This window comes from Parasteatoda tepidariorum, chromosome 7 (assembly GCF_982258835.1).
Source record: "Parasteatoda tepidariorum strain Cologne lab strain chromosome 7, Ptep-v5.0, whole genome shotgun sequence".
NCBI lineage: Eukaryota > Metazoa > Arthropoda > Arachnida > Araneae > Theridiidae > Parasteatoda > Parasteatoda tepidariorum.
Window position 1 is genome coordinate 74,999,282 of NC_141761.1, and position 16,430 is coordinate 75,015,711.

Below are 16,430 nucleotides of genomic sequence, written 5' to 3' on the forward strand. Positions count from 1 at the left end.
GCTAATTTTAAGCAATGTCATCAGCAAGAAGAACTAATTGGACATCTACAAAAATAAGCCGAATTGTCATATTGAGAGAAAATGGCCTCTCTTATGCTGAAATTGCAAGACAAGTTGGTAGTTCAGTGACTTGTTCTGGTGTACGAAAGTTCGGCTTACGTTTTGAAAAAACGAAATCAAGGGAAAATAAAGCCAAATCAGGCCCAAAGAAATGCACAAGTGCGACTGTCGATAGAAAAATGAAACGGCTATGTTTTCAAGACAGAAAAATTTCATCAGATGCCATTAGATGTGAAATGAATGCAGCGGGTATTGCAGTAGGTTCAAGAACAATAAGAAGAAGGTTATCAGGATTTAGACTATAAGCTAGATTTCCAAGGAAAAAACCATATTTAAATCAAAAGCAAAGCAAAAAACGAGTTTAATGGGCAAAAGAACACATTAAATGGTCACAAAATCAATGGAAGCAAATAATCTGGAGCAATGAGAGTAACATATCGCTCTTTGGTAGTGATAGTAGAAAATACGTGAGACGTAGAGTAGCCGAAGCACTTCATCCTGATTGCATTGAAGCAACTACAAAAACCCCAACAAATGTCATGATTTGGGCATGCATGTCTGCAGATGGTGTGGGCCGAATTCAAGTGATTGATGGCATCCTGAATGCCAAAAAAATACATCGAAACTGTCCTGAAACCAAAATCGATACCTTCCATCAGGGATCTCTTCCCCAACAACGCACCATTCATTTTTCAGCAGGATTAAGCTCCATGCCACACAGCAAAAGTATGCAAAGCATGGTTTCAAAATAAAGGCATAGATATATTACCATGGCCAGGAAACAGCCCTGATCTAAATCCAATTGAAAATTTGTGGCGACGTTTGAAAATTCTTGTACGAAAAAAAAGTCCATCCAATGAAAGACAACTTATTGAAGCTATAATTGATTCTTGGCACCTTGTGATTACGAAAGATGAACTCCAAACACTCGTTCACTCGATAAAAGGACGCTGTGAAGCTGTCTTAAAAAATAAGGGTTATCCTACTGAGTTTTGATTGTGTAAGTATCACTTTAAAAAAATGCAAATCTAAGATAGATCTTACTATTAGTTGCATAACTCTTTTTGTAATACTGATATTGTAATACTGTATTTATTATTAAATTTTACATTAAATTACATTCAATTTGATATATAAACGTTTGTATTTAAGTGAAAATTAATATGTTCTATAAGCACGCAAAGTTTAAAAACATGAAACTTTCAAAAAATGTCCACACTTTTGGCCACACTGTATATATATATATATATATATATATATATATATAAAGAGAGAGAGAGAAATATTCATAGATATTCATAGCCAAGTCTTCTTTTAATTTTATATTTCATTGTTGATAATTCTAAAACTAAATGTAGAATCTTAAATAAGTTTTTTTCAAATATTTTTTAAAAGTTTTTTGATACAACTTCAAAATTTTAAGCTTCTATATATTATAGTCTTAGCTGAATAAAACACAAAATAAGCAAAAAATCATAAAAATCACAAAAAAGTGATTAAAATTTCAAAAATATTCGAACAAGTTAGAATAAAGAAAAAAGTTCATGATATACTCGTAAACAAAAATTCTCCTTTCTGCAATTGAGTCTTCAATTCTGTATTTGCAATCCTTCGTATGTATTTGCATCTGTTAAGAGTTTCGTAATTCGTATGTATTTTGTATTTCTTCCTACTAGTTTAACAGTTAATACTGCATTCACTAATTACTTATCCAATGTTAATTAATTTTTGTTCTAACTAACTATCTGTTTCTTTTTCATCTTACCTTCGTAAAAGTTTCTAGCTCCTATAATTTTTGCGCACCTAAATGCAATGTAATGGTAAGTTGAAAGCTCAAATCGGTGACTGAGGCAATCTTTACAATTTTTTAATGTAAGGAGACAAAATATGATTTCTATTGAGTGGTTAGGAACTATCATAATTGATTTTTATTAAATCCAATGTATCCTTGCTTAGTAAAGAGATTTCTTAGTTGAGGAAAATAATTGTCTCCCCATTTTTATTTCTTTTCCCTCAGATCTGAAGTCTTTACACATTTTGAAGTTTTTATCCCTAAAATAATTAAATTATTCTTCTATTAAATTTTTCTTTTGAAAACGTTTCTTTTCTGTATAATTTCCAGCTGTTTCTAAATAATCATATAATATATTTTTTAGTGTTTTAGAAAAGGAAAAAGGTATTGTTAGAAAAGCAAAAATAAGAAATAAGAAATAAGTCGTCAGGTGGTATGGAAGAGAAAATGCTTTCTATAGAATTTAATTATCTTTCATTTACACTGAACCGTTTATTGCTGGTAAGCAATTTAATTTTGAAACTTGATCTGCACTTTGGCATAAAAGGATATACCACAAAATACGAATATAAAAAATAATACTCATCTTACAAAGCAGAAATAAAATGGATTCAAAAATTAGAAAAACGAATAATTATATTGTACAACATGAAAATTTTGCTTTGAGTGAAAATATGTATTTCCTATTTATTTTTTGCTGATAATAATGAATCTATCATTGCTTTTATTCTTTTAAATCATCAGTTGTTTAAAAAAAAACTATCATCTTAGCTTAGCGATAGATTTTTTAACAGCACACAATGGCATCTTACAGGTTTTTTTAATTGCTAATGAATCCACTACCACTGGCAATTGGTAGCAATTGGTAAGCATTTAGAAAACTTTGGCTGATTTTGGCTACGATGTCCTTTTCTACCTTCTCGAATTTTTCTGCTCTCGATGCATTAGGATGTTTGAGAATTCAAGTTACGCTTGGCAACTTTTTTTCCTACAAAAGCAGTACATGATGCAAAATTTGTTCTTTACTGTATGGTACGTGAACAGTTTATTTTTACATAATAAATAATCACGTAATTTCCTCTATGGGGCAGAAAAAACTTTTAATTTTGCAGCACACATTACTTACTAGTTTAGTATTTTAAAGTACTGTTGTCAAAGTTCAAAAAAACCGTGACCGCCCATTTTATGAAGAATATATTTCTAGGTATGTAATTTTTTTTAAAATTTTAATTAGTGTCCAGATTTTAAAGCACGCATTTCAAGCTTTGTCAATATTACCCAATATGCATTTTGAGTTAGATCAATCATTCAAATGAAGTATATTTTTTACGTGAAACTATAGATAAATCAAAAATAGAAGAAAAAAAAGTACCTACGATGAATGTCATATCTTCGATAAGGAAACTTATACTTTATTTAAGATATTTTTTTATTATCTTTTATTTAAATCATTTGTGTGTTTGGTTGTTTTTCTTCGTGAGGATTTCTTTTTTCAAAACCAGTTATTTAAATTACTTAGTTAAGGCATTATTACATTAAATTAATTTCCATAATAAATCATTTTATTCTGTGTTAAATATTGTTTATCAATCATAACTGCAAGGGTGATGCTAATTTCTGAGAACGAAGTGGCTAGCAATATTTGTCCAATTAAACTTTTGTACTCCCTTGTTTTTTCTGTGAAGACATCGAAAGTCATCTATATCTTAATAATATTTTTTATATCTAATTTTTATTACTTAATAATAACTAACTATATTATTTTATTAATTTTAGAAATTATAAAACAAATATTTAAGCCATGAAGTTTAAATAATTTAGAGCTTAAATCAGTTCAAACAGCATTGTAAAGTACTGTCTGCAAAAAGTTAAATTTTTAAGAATTGTGCTTTTGAACCCAGACGATGGTAAATTTGCATTTTTACATTGTTACGTTTCTATGTTGATATAAATTGAATTAATTTCTAAGAAGAAAGTCTTATAAATATGGAGTTTATTTAGTTGAAGAACGAGAGCAGCTCCGAATTATTTTTACATATTTCTATCTCTGTACTTTTTCTTTAACTTAAATGGTTTGTATTCTTATATTTTACTATGGCAGAAGTATCGAATTTAACTAGTTAACAATTGAACACAATTTTCTATATTTTAAATTTGGTTTTTACACTTTCAAAATTATTAAAATAGCATATGCTTTAAATTTTAACTACAAAAATAATAAAGCAAAATGGCAACAAGGGATTTCTCCATTAATTTTCAAATCTCCTACCGGCAGCAGAGTTGTAGACTAATAAACCTCATATTAAAGAGTTACTAAATAATAATATGTAAAATTAACTCCTCACATAAATTAACTATATATTATCACTTCCGATATACTGAAAAAGATAAAATCCATTTATAATTTGAAGGCACGCAACTTCATTGAAAAAAATTGATAGAATTATCTGAATTGATGTTATTTTGCTCGGAAGAGAAAAAAGTAAATCAAGTCGATATCACAACTATTTTAATATCACTTAAATGCTATACCTTCTCATCATTTTCAACACTATTATTTTCTAAATTAATAAAATATTTTTATACCCGAAACGCATTTGTTACCGTCAAATTCTAATGTAAAATAGAGTCAACTTCACAATATCAGCAAAAAAATGTCCAATTGCGCTTTCTTGTCATATCTAACAAATATCATATTTTCTCCCCAACTTGACACATTTGACATCTTAAATGAGACTATGTCAATTCAATCTTTTCAACCCCAATTGGTCCTTATTCAGGACTTAACATCTTTCGCCCAATCCCACCGTGCGCACAATTTGATTAGAGATTGAAGCAATACGTTCTTTAACATTACTTTGCCACCCTATTCCGGACAGAATAGCGATATCAAAGGGAAGTAAAAGGAAAGGATGGCGCTAGCGGCGCTCCCGCCACAGTCCGGAATGCCCCAAAACCCTTCTATCGGTTTGCCGCTTGTTATTATAACTTTGGCTTGGAATCAGGCATGAGTGTGACTCCGGAATCTGCTTCGCCCCGGAGAAGAACGTTTTTAGTAGTGTAGTGTGTATGTGTGGACAAAGACGCTTCGTCATTCCTTAGAGCACATCTTTTCGGTGGTCCCAAATAGAGATGACGAAGTGGATATGTCTTTATACGTGTTTGACTATTTTGGGACTGTGTGTTCATTGCTGTGGAGTGAATTATTACGAAGACATTCCTCACAGTAAGTTTCGATATTTGCATTAGGGATTTTTTCTCCTAAACATATGAATAATAACATAACTTGGTCGACAGACAAAGAAAAAGGAATAAATGAATTCTCAGTATAGTCTTACCAATATTTGTACACTGTAAAAACTTCCGCATCAAATAATGGTAAAAAGTACTGACAATTTGGTGGTACGACCATAAAATTCATTTCCATCGGGACATGTTACGTTGCTAAAAAATCAGATATGCCTTAATTTTTACAGTAATAAATACCCCAAAATCATTGATTTACTCTAAATTAGTAAATATTACTCTAAAAATTACAGTATAATATTTTACCGTAACATTAACTTTATGGATGATGGATCCTAATTTTCGGTACTTTGTAACTCAATTTGAAACGAAACTTTTTACAGTGTAATGGAAAGCGGGACGATACATTCAATAGTTATAATTTTGAATTAAATAAATAACACAAAAATTTAAGCAATATATTTTACTTTTATATTACAGAAAAAAAAGAATAGTTTTAGTTTAGGTCACATGTGAATGGTCTTAATAAAATCAAAGTGGGATTGTATGGGATATCTAGTATGGGGTATCCAGTATATTATCTATATAGTAAATACATTTATGAAATAATAAATTATAGCATTTGTTATATCATTTCATTAAGTAATTTACATTCTAAATTTAAATCGGAAATTTTAAATTTAAATTATTATGCATAATTTATACTGTGAATTCTTTTAATAAAAATGACCACTCTAAATTTTTGATTTTAATTGAGGTATTTTTTTATACGGAATAATAAAAAAATAAATTGCGTCACAAAATTTAAAAAAAAGTTAATTTATTGAGAAGCACTATATTAGCCATATTTTGATAATTCCAATAACTCACAGTTTGTTTTAAATGAAAAAAAATAATTAAAATTTCAGTTAATAATATTTCCTGCCATTGTCTTTCTTCTATTCTCAATAATGTTTATAGACCTTTGTAAACATCATTACAGACCGAATTATGGCGATATAAGTATTTGATTCAGAACTACTTGTGTTTCAAGGTTTCATAAACTTTCAAGGTTTCATAGTTTTTCCATGCTCTGTTTCACACCAATAAAAAATTTAAGTAATATAATACGCTTCCAATACCTCACGTATAATCACTGCCCTTATGATTAGTTTAAATGATTTTTTAAATTAATTTTAATTTTGCTCCAATTATGCGATATACTAAATTTACAAAATTTATATTATTAAATAATAAACGTAAACAACAATTTAAATAGATAAAAATACGCAGTTAGTAAATAATGGAATTATGTTTTTGCTCATTAGCTCATTTGAGGCAGATTTAAATAAATTCTTTACATTAACTAATTTAAGTAACCAGTAAGCTCGTTATATAAGGTGTACATATTAATGTATTAATTGTTATATTATTGTAAAAAGTAAACACGTTAATTTTTTTGAATGTTTTTATTTGTATACTGTAGCAATTATTGAAACTAATTTGTTGTAGATGAAAATAATTAAAAGATAATTTAGATAAAAGTATATATCTCTCTCGATAATAAATATTAGATTTTGACGAATGTTCTAAAAATGTTAAAAATTTAAACTAATTCAAAAATTTTACAGCAATTAATTTAAGTTAGTAATTAAACTTTTATAGTGTTTTAAATTCTTATTTATGGTCGAAATTGGAAAACTACATAAACATACATTTCTACTTTTACAATTTTTACAAAATGTATAAGCAACTGTTTTTAATGTAGTGAATTCACTATTTTGCATCCATAAATTAAACAATATATATTTTAAAATACTTTTAAATAGGAATATCTATAAAATATCCAAATATATTTAGTAAAACATTGTTTAAATATTGACAATATTTAAACTGAGAAAAAATTATGGCCAAAACTACTGGAATACTATGAAATTTACTATGTTTCTGCGTCTGAGGAAATTACAAAACGTCCGCTAACTTTGGTTCGTTTGACAATAATTTGGTCAAATTAAAAAAACTATATTTGTGATAAAATATATATAATTGGTGATAAAATTTGGTAAATATGGTAAATATAGATAATTTTATTGCACCTTAGAGTATGGCATAAAAACTATTTGCATTTTTTATTAAATGTGTAGTAATAAAAACAATTTTATACCCTAGCATTTCCGGTAAAACATTACCATATGCATAGAAAGATTACCAAATGAATGATTTAAGTAAGGTATATTATGATTTCATTTACCAAAATTATGTTGGCGTTTTTTATAAACAGAAAAGTCGTTCACATTCCTTATGGTAATTTTACATGAAAATTTTTCCCGTGTGTAAAAAAAAACCTTTTTTAATACCTTATTTTCGAAAAAACATTCAAAGTTAACCACGTGAATTAGGTAATTTAGCGTTAAAATACTTGGACATTTTCAGGAATATTGACAAAACTGTGCGTACTGCAAGCGAAAAATTATATAAGGATTACATGTTTAGCACATTAGGTTTTTAAGATTTCGCTTTATATAAATAAATTTTTTTCTTGAAGCTATATAATTAATTTGTTTGGTAATTTCTTTTTCATTGATTTAGGCCCAATTTATTGTTATAAATTCTTTATTTTGTTAAATTGGTGATTTTATTATTTTTAAACTAATACTTTGTTTTTCGAACAAACATATTTTTATAACAAAATCAAATTTTCATTACTTTTCAACAGAAAAAACAACAGAATTTTTGTTGAAATTTTTAAATTTTTTGAATACAGATGCTCAGTGCAGGAAAGAAAAACATGTGATAAAATTGGCATTAACAAAACCCAGCTTTAACGCGTTATAGCGTATTATTAAAAGAAAACTATGACGCGTAATTTTTTCACCATGGTGACAAAACAACTTTTGTATTTTATGAGTTAAATGCAATTGGAAACACAACGATTTACATGATATTTTCCTTGAATATAACGTTGGTTATCTTAACAGCTGCTTACAGCTATAAGCTATTAGCTCTTATGCTAGCTGCTGTCAAAGAAACTTCCAATACTGTATGCAATATATGTTAATATCACATTATTAGCACAGATTAAAACCATAACTACCTAAATCAATTTCTTATATAGCAATTTTCAAATGAAATTTGAAAACACTACAATTCTTTAAACAAAAAAAGTGTAATTAATCTAGTTTAAGCTGATTAATTTTGTTTTTTGAATAAACTTGCAGAAATAAATATAATTTTTATGGCAGTAAAACTTCATTCACGATGTTGTTCATTAAATTTCTATTCATATATTGTGTACTAAGGAATTTATTAAAGCTTTATAAAAATGATAATTTTATAATAATTTTGAGCTTTTACTAATAAACGAAACTGAAGACAATGAAAAATGGATTTTATTAATTCTATGATAATGCCTTAGAAATGTATATTATTCACTTAATCAGTTTCGTTTCACGCAATTAATCAAGAAAAATCAGCGGGAGGAATTTGATAATATGCGTTCAGAAACACTGAGATGACAGCAATAATTTAGTCGCCTGGTAATTGTGAAAAATATTTCGCAAAATATTGATAGATTTTTTTATGATAATATGATAAGAAAATAAGAGATACTTTTAATATTTTATAGTATTAAGGCACTTTATAAGTGCTTGTTCTTTTTTACAGTAAATAAATTGCACCATCAAGGGATAAACATGGATTAGTTGATAAAAAATAAAGTATTATATTAACTTAGGTAAAGCGTTTTTAAATTCAAAAATGAATATTTGTTTTGATAATTAGAAATTCAGAAAACATTTTTTGACATTGGATTTTTTGAATTCTGTAAAAACCTCTTAGAGTGTTTGTAAACATATTGGAATATATGCTAACTAAAGCATTTCTGAACGAATTATTGGTTTTCAATTAATCATGATGATCTTAAACTCAAAAACTACTTTAAAAATAAATGTTATACTGCATTGCGCAATATATTTTGTAGATATTTTTTTTGAAATTCATTAAATTATAAATACAATTGCTTTTACATAATGTAAAAGTTGTTTAATCTTTTTCCCATTTTGTGAATAAAAAAATATGTTTTTAAAAATTAGCAATGCAACTTTAAAAATAATTTTCAATTATAGATGTACGCCTTACATATTTTAAGATGTTCTAGATTTTATAATCTTTATTTTAATAATTTCTCGTTACACTTAAATATCTATTTTAAAATATTTTTAACCTATCTGAATACAAAGAAATTGATGAACAAAGAGTTAGTCAGATGCATATAATGAAAAATAAAGCTGAAACAAATTGCATCATATAACTTATCCTTTTCTCAGTATCGGTATATAAAGTCGAAAATTACCAAATTATTCTCCTTTGATCAGCAATCATAGCTCGCAATCTAATCGTAAATCATCGCCTCTGACACGCTTTTGTTTGCCAATTATGAACACACTGTTGCAACGTTCTGGCCAGATTAACTAATTTACGATTTTCTCTTGAGTGAGCTGGTCCTTTTGTCTGTACTTCCGTCTTTAATTTGATGTATGGGCAAAGTGGAGCTGCTCCTGAACTCTACCCATTTGTAGGGTTTTAGGACAGCGGGATTTTGCGCTTCAAAGTAATTTATTCCTTTGGATCAAGTCCAAGTGGACGGCACTTGCTTTGATGAAGAACCATATGGCTTGTCCTTGAAGTTTATTAGAAAGTTATGGTGTTCTTTGCACACAGAGCTCTGTACTGGATTCTTCATTTCAAATTTCGTTTAATGTAGGTGGAGCATTATAGGTAAGGAACATACATTAGAGGGGGAAAGTAATTTAGAACATGCCTTATGATGGATGCTGTAAATGGCTCATTAAAACCCTAAAATGAAATTTAAGATTCGCTTTAATAACTTAAATTATTGTGCGCAACTGGAGTTTTTGAAATGATATTTGGAACTGTTACAAGGAGATGTTTGTTAAATGTTAAAACTTGTATTATGGAAATGCTGCTACTATAACAGCTCAAACTGTTTGGAAAGCGTTTGAGGAAAGTCTCATACAGGTTTTGATTTTGTTTATTTATTTTTGTGCTGAATTATTAAGTTTACTTTTTTTTATTTATTGCTGTTTTTTGAAATAAAACGAAACAATAATGATTTTAAAATAGTTTTGATTGATACAATATAACGATTCAAAATGTTTATTATAAGAGAAGACTTCCTTTGCTTACGTTCGTAATTAAGGCATGCCGTTTTGCGTCAACTGAGCTGTTCAAAATGCTTTTGAACTTATTGAACTTATTTATTTGAAACTTATTTATTACTCATTTGTATCGTTTTTTTTCAATTTTTTTTTCAAACTACTATAAAAGATGGTTTTAAATGATGGTTAGTAGACAATGGTTACTTTAGAATAGTTTTCATACATAAAAATGGGGTTAAATAATAAATCATTGAGACATAATGTTTGTTTGATACCAAAAGTCACATTTTTTCTGCTATATTTAAGGTATATGATTTAGCAAACAGCTCAAAGAGTTTAAAAGTAAACAAGCGTGCTCTCGCAAACTCAAACAGTTTGCGAGGCATGCCGAAACCAAATATATTCGCTTTCTTTTCTTTATTTGATATAACGGAAGTCAATGACAATGTTAGAAATTTCTCACAAATGGAAAATGTCACAATGGAAAAGAATAAAATTTTTCAATATTTATATTATTTTTTTAAAACATTTGGCTTTGATGTAATTACAGTAATTTATTTTCGTGGAAAAAAATATATTGTTTGTTTAATTCGGGTAATTTTTAAGAAAATATTCGTATATATTTTCCTTTTTCTTAAATAACAAATAAGAGTATTTTTCCTACATTAGTAAATAATTTGTTTTTAGTGAATAATATTGGGGAATGATGTAATTAAAAATAATTAGCTAGCACAATTCGTAATCAAATTTATTTTTAATTAAATTTGTTAAAACAAAAGATTTTTTTAAATAAATAAATATATTTGGTTTAGTTTCCTTTTATTTTATCGTACGTAGGGTTAGAATTAATATACTACGACTCTGCAGAGAGAAATATAAATTCTTTTAAAAATTTACTATTACCAAAATTTACTATTACCATTACTACTACCATTAATAATTTACTATTAATGGCAAAAATTTACTATTACCATTAATAAAAAAACGATATTAATTTGTTATGAATCTCATTAAAAAGATTTGGTGATATTTAACGTTATGGATTTAAATGATTCTGTTTTTAGTATTTAAGAACTGTAATAATTTTCCGCTATTTTAATTATTCATAATTGAAAGATTATTTATAAAATAAAATTAGCTCCAATTTTTTATTTAAAAATATGATACAAAAACCTTTTAAAAACTAGTAAAATATTAAGCTAGAAAATTTTTAATAAATTACGATTCTTTTTTTATTGCATTGCGATTTTTAGTATATGAAACATTTTCTAAGCATAAAACATAAAGTGGATAATTTAGTTAAAGTGACGTTTATCTAAAATCATAGATCAAGTCTCAATTTTCTCAAAGCACTAAAATTGTTAAGAGGAAAATTAAATAAGAGCAAAACTCTCAAACTTAAATATTTTTTTTTCTAAAAATAAAATGCTTATTAATGATTTTACTTAACTATATTATACAATTGAACGGAAATACATTTATCAATTACTTTCAGAAATATTTTTTTTTGTAAAACCCATTTACATTGTTTAAGAAAATTACTGTATAATAATTTTTAAAGCAAACTTTATAAGATAGTTTTAAAGATAATTTTTAAAGCAAGCTTTTTGAGTTCAAAATTAATTTTCAAATTTTACCGAGCTCATAACGATATCTGTAAATAAAACGTATAATGTTTGTTAGAGAGCTGTACTCATTCGTTTTAATAAAGCATTAGAAGAATATGTGTCTACAATGCTTGTAAAATAGTTAATGCAGAATTCAAAAATAATATATTCGAAGATTATGGTGGAATTTCAAACTATTGAAACGAATATTTCTGCCCGAATTTAAAAGTGGTTTTCTTAAGTTAATGTGATACTTGAACTGGATATGCAAAATCCATTTATTATATGACGCATAGGGGATGAAATTTTATACATACATAAGATGAAAATAGAAAAGCAAGCGACTGGTATGATATTTCCTTGTATCGAATGTAAGTTTTCGAAAATCACAGGTATCAGCAAAAATAGATAAATATCTAGAAAATAAAATGTAAATATTTTACATACTCTTTTATTGCCACACTTTACAACTTAATGATTTTGTTATTTGAATTATTTTATATTTCTGAACTAAAGAAACCTCTTTTCAAAACATTCATGCAGAAATAATTACATTTTAGTACTATTGTAAAAGAAAAGTAATTCACTAGCCTTTTAAACATTATTTAATTTGCTGATATGTAAAGCTAATTTATTTTTTAGTGACAAGTAAAATATATATTCCTCATCTATGAGTATGTCTAACTTCAGAATTTTTTTCCAATGGAATGTTAATGTTATTTTTATATTTAGGGAAATCGTGATCATTACATAAAGTATTATTTAAATTTGTTTCCATAACATAAACGTGATATTTTATTTACATAAAAGTATTTTTCGTATCAGTTAAATTAAAAGTTTAAATACTTTAAAAAGTAATTTAATGAAAAATAATCAAATAAGCATTAATGGCTGACTTTTTACCAAACTTCAGTGATCCTAACTTGTAAAAATATAGCATTCTTGTACATAGGCAAAGACATTTTTCATTGAAAAAAAAAAAGAAAAAACTGTAATTTTCTTATTTTTTTTCGAAGTTGCATCACATATCTTATTAAGATTTTCCCTTTCGTACGAAATCACTAGATAAAGATATTTATAAAGGTTTAAAAATAATAATAGCAATAATAATAATTCTGGAATTATTTTCAATCTTGAAAACATCAACTATCATCTTTTAATTTCATTTCATTCCTTATTATTATCTTGTTTTTGCTCATTATTTAATTGATAATTACAAAATCGATACATTATTGTAAAGATTATTGTATACGTAATCGATATAGGAAATCGATGTATTATTTAGCGTAGCATTATTGTATACGAATAATGCTACGCTTACTCTGCTTGAAACTGAGTGATGAAATTGTGAGCAAAGCCTTAGAATATATTTAAAAACTGTCATAGCAAAATTTTATTTGTATTGAAAAAAAAAACTTCCATTTTACATTACAAAATGGACATTTATTTTTCTTCATATTAAAGACGCATCTATCTCCTCAAAGTTTTAGTATTTATTAGATTTGTAAGATTTACGGAGATAAGATATTTAAATTTCTATTGAAAATGTATGTGTTCAAACTTCAAGATTTCAGAAAATGTACGTCTTGAGAAATTCAGAAGAACCTTTCTCAGATTTTCGAAGCTTTAATCCTCAATTGGAAATAATATTTCCTTTTACTGATACAATATCTGGCATCTCTTTTGATCTTACTAAAAATTTAATAGACTTATAAGTTTCATTTTAAAAAAAAAGATATTTGGAGATTACTTAATTTATGATATTTTTTGCAGTACAATTTTGTAAAGTAGTAATTTAAATATTATAAAATCTATTTTAGTTCTTCTTCTTCTTAGTTAAATATATAGTTGAATTACTTAATTTATTTCTTATTTTATTTTATTGATTCGGATTATAGTAATTAATATGTAGGGAAGGATATCAAGAGGTGAAACAAGTCAAATCAAAAATAATAAATGTGGAATTTGATGTAAGTGTTAATACTTTGGATTCAAATTGTTTTATTTGCTGCAATTGATATCAGAAAATTTCAGAAGATAGATAGGAATGGAACTATATTTTTTCCCTTGGGCTTCTTGCAAATATTGTTTGAATTTCTTAATGTACATTTCAATAAATAAAATTTAATTAAAAGTATTGATTATAAGTACTTTTACTTTATATTTCAGCAAAATGAGTTTGTGGATGCATAAAAATCAAACTAAATATTATTACAATAAATCATTCCATCACTTAATGTAAGCCTGCGAAGAAAACAAAATAGTAGAAAGGTTCGATTAACTATCGAAACTATTATTAAAACTATGCATTAACTAATAAAAGCAAAAAAAAAAAATTATAACTTTTGAACTTAGACATTTTTACCAGAATTTTCCGAGCATGAACATAACTGGACAGGTTTCTTCGAAATAAATGTGTTTTTATCTGTATATATACTTTAACTTCTTAGCACAGTTTATATGTTTCCGTGTAGCACTAGGGCATATGATATCAACTCAGAATTCTATCAGCAATTGTTTTAAAAAAATCTGTTTTATTACTTAAATTACTCGACGCAAAACGCTACGTTCCACTTTGTCAACTTTCTGGTTAATGATTTTATAGGACAAAATGTTACAAAATTATTTCTTTACATACACGCTATTTGTGGAGAAAAAACTTTCGTCAATGCATTTACTAAAACACTAGGCAATTTAATCCAGAACATAGCAAATTAAATTTCATGAAAAATACTCCTTATAATTCTTTCGGTTTCCTAAATAATCAATTCTTCGAAGAAAAGGATATTTTTGTTGCGTACCGTAATTTACTTTGTGCAGCGGGGGCTACTTTGTGCAAATTCGAATTTGGTACTTTTCAAGTGCTGCTATTCGGAATTATGTTTTTTTCAAGTTCAAAATGTGTGGAATTTGAAGATAGAAGTCTCCTCTATTACTACAATCATTTTTTTGAATTTTAAAACAATCTCAGAGTGTGTTTTGCTTATCCAATGTCAACAACTTTCCGAGAATGTCGGACGTCGAAAAGTGCGCGTGGAAACTTTAACTGTGAAATGCAAAGACGTTGATAAAACAATTGTCGTAAGTGCAAAATTTTTTATTCATATATTAATAAACAATTATATCATGTTAGCGCTAAAAAAATTTGAAAATTAATAACAAATAAACGGAAAATGAAAAAAAAAATACACTGTGGGGCTACTTTGTGCAAAGTTTCATTCGTTTTTTTTTCGACAGAAAAATTGTCAGACGTTATAAAAAAAGTACCTGGAACGAGAAACTACCGTGATTACACTTTAGAAAATCTGCAACAATGTTTGCAAGCAGTTGCTGGTGGTATGTTGATTGCAGAAGCTTCTCGGAAGTACAAGATCCACAGAAATACTATCTCTAATAAAATTCACAAGAAACACGTGAAACGTGCTGGTAAACTATTATTTTTCTTCTACAAAGATTTTTCGAAGGAATTAATCAAACGATTTAACACATAGAAACATATTTTATAGGACATCAGGTGATTTTGAAAGAAACTGAAGAGCAAGTTCTGTCATGTTCATTTAAGCATATTATGTTCAAATTTATCAATATTATAAAAGTTAATGAATATGTAATGATTATTATTTTTGAAATTTCATCCATTTCAATGTTAAAAAATGTATATGGTTTCCTTTTGTTTAAACTCAAATGTTGTGAAATGAACATTCTTTTTAAGAAAAAAATTCTTTATAAAAAATGGTTTTTTAACGCTGAAAATTATTTTCAAACTAATATCTTTACACATCTTGATGTTTTTTTCATTAAAAATGTCAACAATTAACTTTTTTAGCAATTTTATATTAATATTTTACTAAAAACATGATTATTAAACTGAATTCCTATCGCAGCATAAAGTAGCCCCACTTGGGGGCTACTTTGTGCAAGGTATGTTATAACTTATTATTTGCAAATATTACATACTAATAATACCAATATTGATCAAATTCACTCGTCTGAGTCCAGTTATGAATATAATATCGATAAATTTTACTAAAGTTTGAATTAACATAGTTTTTTTACATGCCTAAGTTCAAAAACTGCGAAATCCTGCACAAAGCAGCCCACATGACGGTAGGCCTTTTGAGAAGTAAGAAATGTTTAGATTTATAAATTTAGGTAAATTATTTTACCTATATTTTTCAACTGATGAAAAGGCTGTTTTGCTTGAATTTGAAAATTGTATTTATTTTATGATATGTGGAAATCATGATATCAATATGTATATACAATTTTCTCTTTTAGAATCTTTGAACTTATTGGCAAATGTAAATTTTATTGCTAATTTTCTTTTAAGGATAAAATTGGCTTGTTTGGAAAAAATGTTGCAGATTTTCTTTTTTTTTTTGTCTTTCGTAGTACGTTTTACTCTCCACATCGCGCGAAAGCGGGTTAGTTCCATGAAAAAGTCCTCTACTAAGACAAATTTTTCTCAATGCATGATCCAGGAGTCTCCTTGTCTTTTAGACTGGGTTCAAAACTGCAAGGCTATGGAGTTGAACATTAGTAGTCTCAAACCCGAATTTGAATCTAGTG

The 16,430-nt window shown here is 27.0% G+C and overlaps 1 protein-coding gene across 2 annotated transcripts in view; it reads left to right on the plus strand.

Annotated features, from left to right (window-relative positions):
* Positions 1-4,728: 4,728 nt before the first annotated feature.
* Positions 4,729-16,430, plus strand: part of LOC107449400 (lachesin-like) — a 303,582-nt gene continuing 291,880 nt past the window's right edge. The window contains exon 1 of one of the 2 annotated variants that reach the window (XM_087168086.1): positions 4,729-5,078. In XM_087168086.1, coding sequence (XP_087024212.1) covers positions 4,985-5,078 — 94 coding nt within the window. In that variant the 5' untranslated portion in view covers positions 4,729-4,984. The remainder of the gene's footprint in view (positions 5,079-16,430) is intronic. The other variant, XM_087168085.1, reaches the window with a different exon arrangement.